This window comes from Cnephaeus nilssonii, assembly GCF_951640355.1.
Source record: "Cnephaeus nilssonii genome assembly, chromosome: 10".
Classification (NCBI taxonomy): domain Eukaryota; kingdom Metazoa; phylum Chordata; class Mammalia; order Chiroptera; family Vespertilionidae; genus Cnephaeus; species Cnephaeus nilssonii.
In genome coordinates, this window is record NC_137081.1 from 76559211 (window position 1) to 76565210 (window position 6000).

At 40.4% G+C, this 6000-nt stretch overlaps 1 protein-coding gene across 1 annotated transcript in view; it reads right to left on the reverse strand.

The window, feature by feature from the left end:
• The window catches only part of RAB3GAP1 (RAB3 GTPase activating protein catalytic subunit 1), a 123685-nt gene extending 123450 nt beyond the window's left edge, over nucleotides 1-235 (reverse strand). The window contains exons 1-2 of the mRNA XM_079781910.1: nucleotides 197-235; nucleotides 38-93 (exon numbers count right to left, since the gene is read on the reverse strand). Coding sequence (XP_079638036.1) covers nucleotides 38-93; nucleotides 197-214 — 74 coding nt within the window. The 5' untranslated portion in view covers nucleotides 215-235. The remainder of the gene's footprint in view (nucleotides 1-37; nucleotides 94-196) is intronic.
• Nucleotides 236-6000: the final 5765 nt, after the last annotated feature.

Sequence of the window (6000 nt, forward strand, 5' to 3'; positions counted from 1 at the left end):
CCCAAGGTGTTGCGAACCAAGGATACGACTCACTCACCTTTCCCACTCGGAGGCGGTGGTGAAGTCCGTGAGCTCAAATACCTCGGACTCGGGCTGCGGGGCGGGGGAGGGAAGAAAAAAAACAGATTGAGCGTCCAGGCGCTGAGGCAGAGGAGCGAACTTGCAGGCAGGAATGGGCAGGGAGCGACCACCTCACCTCACTGTCGGCCGCCATCTTGAGGACAGCCGGGGCAGGCGCAGGGGCTGCTGGGAAGCGGACGGGAAGGCCAGGGGAGGAGGAAAAGGAAGGCCGAGAGCCCGCAGGGGCGGGGCCGAGAGCCCTCGGGGCGGGGCCTTGGTGCAGCCGCGTCCCCGGAGGCCCCGCCCCCTGTAAGTCCTGCTTGTAATAGTCTTCTCAGGCTGAAATCATCACATTAAAAATCGCTTTGAACTTGAAATTTTCCTATAATGAATTCAGGAAGAGACCAGAAGAAAAGAGGCAACACAAGGCCCTAGATTCCCAGGATAAGATTGTGTTAAAAACCTAAAGCACTTTGAGTTTTCATTCATTCTCCCTTTGTTGATTGCTGGGCACTGAGAAGTGCTCTAATACCCACTCTCTCCCACCTACGCCCCTCAGAGAATTTACACATTTTAGGTTAAGCCAGGAAATAAAAATCATCGTGCTAGTTATCTTGTTTATGGAAAGAGCAATGTGCTGTTAAGTGAAAACTTCACTTTTTAAGCCATTGAGGAACAGGTGTTCTGTCTAGCGGTTAATAATTACATCTCAGACATACTGAAGTATTTACAGATTCAATGATACCATATCCAGGATTTGCTTGAAAATAACAGGAGGGGGAAGTAGGTAGGCTAGGAATAAAACAAGATTAGCTATGAGTAGGTAATTGCTTAAGTCGGTGATGGGTACATGGATGTTTATACTCTCCTTTGGTCTGAATTTTTTCATAATTAAAAGTTTTAAAAAATTAAATCTCATTTAATGAGTTTGCAACCCATAAGAAGGAATTTGGGGGTAGAGAACTAAGAAATTCATCTCAGCAATACAAAATTCAGTCTTAGGGCATACAAGAAAACTAAGGTCAGAAGAATTTTGACAACAGGTAGTTATTGCCACTGCCAAACCTTGAACCCTGTCTCTTGATGTTCCTTCTAGTTTCTGTCCACCACACTGGTGGGAGGTTGTGTGCAGCAACCATTCCCAATAGGTCTCAACTTGCACCTTCATTCATTTTCATGGATTTATTCAACACCTACTACTTACAGTACAAGCCAATCACTATGCTAGGCTCTGGGGATATGAAGATGTATTGTAGAAATGTGGAAAGTGGAAATTTGCTGCATGAACAGAAAGCAGAGGTGTTACATATGTCAGCATCACTATTAGCAATGTGGAGGTCAATGGTAACCTTGACAAGAAGAATTTTAGAGGAGAGCTGAAGGATAAGATGGGGGCAGCCCGGTTGAGGTGGGGAAGGCTTCTAAGCAGAAGAAATAGCACATCCAGAGGCTGGAAGGTAGATAACTGATCTGTATAACAGACCAAAGAAGAACACCTTGAACGCAGTGTTTGTGGTGAAGTTGGAGAAGTAGGTATGGGCCAGACCATCGAGCCTTTCAGGCTAGGGTTGAAGCACAATGGAACTCACTAAAATGTTTTAAGCAAGAGAGCGATGTGATCCAACTTACATTTTGTAATAGCCTGGATGTTATATGAATAGATTGGAGGGTGGCGCAAAAGAAGTAGGAACAGCAGCTAGTCACGAAAGCATCCAGTGAGAGATGCTTTGGAGACTTGGACTAGGGTGGTCAGTAGACGAGGTGAACTTATTTGATATGTATTTTGAATATGTGATAGGCAGGACTTAATGATGAATTAAATGCATGATAAGAGAAAGGAAGGAATTGAAGATAATTTTCTGGTTTCTGGTGTAAGCAACTGTGGGAGGCTAATGCCATGTCCTGAGATGAGAAAGATGGGAAGGAACAAGGAAACTAGTGTTTTAGTAGGCAAGTCTAACAGGCTTGTAAAACATTCCAAGGGAGTTGTCAAGGAGAAAATTGAGTATAATAATAGGACTCAGAGGCAAGACCTGGGGTGAAAATATAAATTTGGGAGCATTTTAAATCACAAGAATAGATGAGGTAATTTAAGAAGAGAATATAGAAAGAGAAGAAAAGGAGCCTCACATCAAGGCCTAAAGAAATTTCATATTTAGGGATGGATAGGAAAAAAGTGTCTAGTCAAAGAGGAAATAGTGGCTAGAGAATTAGGAACATAAGGAAAGAGAGATGGCACATTTCAAGATGGTAAATATTGACTGCTGCTGTAAAATTAAACAAGAGAGGAATATTGGGTCAAGAGTGGTTGATTGTTGTTGTTTCTTGGGGTTTTTTGTTTGTCTTTAAGGCAAGTACAGAGGATAGTACAGTTGACTCTTGACCAGCATGGTTTTGAATTGCCCGGGACAACTTATACTCAGATTTCTTTCAACCGAGTCAGTCCTCTGTATCTGGGGATTTTGCACAGCATTCAGCTCACCTCAGAAAGAAAACAGTATTTTTGTATTCCCAAACACAGATTCCCACCTGTGGATCCAAAATACTGTTTTCCATCCACAGTTGGTTAAATCTGTGGATATGAAAAGCCAACTGTAGAGTCAAAAGTTATCCTGGCCCTGGCTGGTTTGACTCAGTGGATAGAGCATCAGCCTGCAGACTGAAGGGTCCCAGGTTCAATTCAGGTCAAGGGCACAGGCCTGGGTTGCGGGCTCGATCCCCAGTAGGGGGCATGCAGGAGCAGCTGATCAATTATTCTCATCATTGATGTTTCTACTCCCTCTCCTTTCCTCTCTGAAATCAATAAAAAAATATATATTTTTTAAAAAGTTATCCTGGATTTCTGACTGTGAAGGGGAGTACCTAATCCCATGTTCACCAAAGGTTAATTGTAAATGTGTTTGTATGCTGATGATAATAATCTAAGAGAGAGAGATTGATGATGAAGAGGAGATGGAGCTCTTGATAAGGTGAGCGGGGAGGAAGTCCACAGAGCTGCTGGTCACAAACTCGAGACTTGCAATCTGAAGTCTTACTTCATGAGGGGCCACCCACAGAGATCTCCTTGTGAATAGCCTTCCTGGAGTTGTGCAGCAAGGTGGTGCCAGGAACTCAGAGCACATGTAGCAGGAGGGTGGGAGGGAATAAAGAATATGTGAGGAGGTTGGCTTTTTTTTTTTGAGAAGGAAAGAAAAAGATGGATACAAACATAAGCATCAGGAGATTTGTACATATAAAAGGAAAAGAGTAACTTGTTCATTTAACTTTTTAAGATTCTCACCAAGTGAAATAAATCGGTAGGTTTGAAGGTTAGATAAATCCAGGTTTAGTCATTTACTAACTGTATGACTTGGAGAAAGTTACTTAATTCCTGTAAACCTCAGTTTCTTCACTAGTAAAATGGGGCTTGTAATATCTCTTCATAGAATTATAGCAAAGATTAAGTTCCATGTAGTACATCTGTAAAATGGTTAGCATATATCCTAGGATATAGTAGGTGGTCGATTATGGTCATAGCATTTATAATGAATGTACTACAAAAACCATAAAATGCTACTCACATGTAAAGCATTACATTCCTCTCTTAGCCTTGAAGAAGTTTCAGCGTATATCAAAATCACAAACTAAAACATCACAAAGACTTGGCTGCATGAATTTTAGAAGCTGTACGGAACAGCCTTATCAGGTTGCTAGGTAAAGTTTTCTTCCAAGATATTTTTGGCTCCTTGTCTTCTCCCTGGAGAAACTTTTAAAATAAGTTCTTTGTTAAAGTGAAGCATGAAGCCAGTTGCTAATGATGTAAAGTACCCAGGGGAGACACACTTTTATTAGGTTTTCACTGGTTCATGAAGCAGAAAAGATTTTTGTTTCTTCGTATCAGGAGCTATTTTGCTACACGTCCAAAGGCAAGGGCCTTTCCATGCCAATGTGTTTTCTCTCCAGCATAATTTTCAGTTACTTCAAGGTGTCACCAGTAATGAGGATGGGGAGAATTTTGAGGCATAGGCAATTTGAGAGATTAGAAACCTGGAAAAAATCACCCTAGGTTTAGTCCTCAGAGGAATGTGGGGGCATCGCAGATCAATGAGATTTTCGTGAGAGAGTAAACATTGTGGGAAGTGCAACAACAATGGGACTATACCGTCCTCATCAACCTTGATGGCCTCGAGCAGGGAGAATCAGGAATGTTCTGTGATGCTGCCAAGAGAACAGAAGGTACAGCTGGAAGAGGAAGACATGCTATGGGAACAAGAAACTCCTTAGAGAGAAATTCTCTAACTCAAAATGATCAGACAGCATTTACTTGCTCGTTCAGTAATATTTATTCAGTATCTACTGTCATGACAGTGTGGTCAATCCTGTGGAGGGATTCAAAGAATAATCTTGGCCCTCAAAAAGTGCTCACAGTCTGAGATAAGACGTAAAGAACTATAATGGGGTTTAGAAAGGGATGCGTCCTGGTCATCCAACTTCTCAAAACTCTTTGTGAAATCAGTGGTAGGAAAGTATTCAAGTGACCTTTCAGAACACACACACTTATCTTCTAAATAACTAGTCCATTATTTCTTGAACTAGAAAGAGGAATCTCCAGAAATTTTCAAGAGAAGTAATGTAGCTTTCATACGCTCTTCATTCAGTCAGTCATTTTTTCATTCTATAAACTTTTGTTAAAACCAGCTGCTATATGCTTGGCACTGTTCTAGAAACTGGGAAATAAAAACATAAAAACAAAGTGTAGTCCAACCAGCGTGGCTCAGTGGTTGAGCGTAGACCTATGAACCAGAAGGTCACGGTTTGATTCTGGTCAGGGCATATGCCCCGGTTGCAGTGTGGGGCATGCAGGAGGCAGCCAATCGATGATTCTCTCTCATCATTGATGTTTTTCTCTCTCCCTCTTCCTTCCTCTCTGAAATCAATACAAAATATATTTTAAAAAATAAAAACAAAGTGCTTGCCCTCAAGAAGTTTCAAGTATCAGGTGATTGAAAAGTCCTTCTAGATAATAACATCAAGAGCAACTAGTTCCGCTTTTTAAGTTTGTAACTTGTTGTCTGGTAGATTCAGAAAGGACAATACTTGCTGGCAGGCTGATTTAGTTTGCTCAAGTTTATGTGTTTCTATATTTTTAGTATTTTAATGGTTCTCGAGCTCTGAATCTAGGAAACAAAAGAATTAATTGAAGAGTCATCAAATTTGTGTACAAGTTTACAGAATAAGCATGTTCTTCTAGCCTATTTGTGTGTATGTACAATTGATCACTATATTTTACCCGAGCATATTCTTATTTAATGGCCAATCTTTCCTTGTTAGGGAGAGTGAACTATTTTAGCCACAGATGGTTAATAAATGCAAAATCTTAAACCTAATCCTGGCCTTATTTTGTATTGTACTATTCTAAGTCCCATCAACTACTTTTATGTGAATAATAGTTCCAAATGCTTGCTGATCTGCTTCTCAGATCTCTTTTAATGTTTATGTCTGTCTAACTTCTAATTAGATTAGAAGGACAGCGTTCTCTCTCAACTGCTTCTACTATATTGCTGCAGTTCATCTTCTATCTTCCAGTCATCTCTGTTCTTCCATTTGCCCATTTATGTACAGCAATACACTGCCTGGAGGGAGATACTTAAAACACTATCACCAGAGACAGAGCCTGTGGATCATATTTTAAATGTTCAAGTACTATATAAGTAATAGAAATTTCTTCTCCTCACAAAAGGTTCAAATCGTATGCATAAAATAAATGGCCTCCTTGACTGTCTTTTCAATCCCCGTACCCCTAAGATAAAATCGCTAATACCAGTTAAATGTGAATCCTTTCAGACCCTTTCCTATGCTTTTACATGCCATTTATATATATTGTACCAAAATATATTGTTTGTACTCATTTTTAAAATTTTCATATATTTTTATTGATTTCAGAGAGGGAGAAGGAAAGAT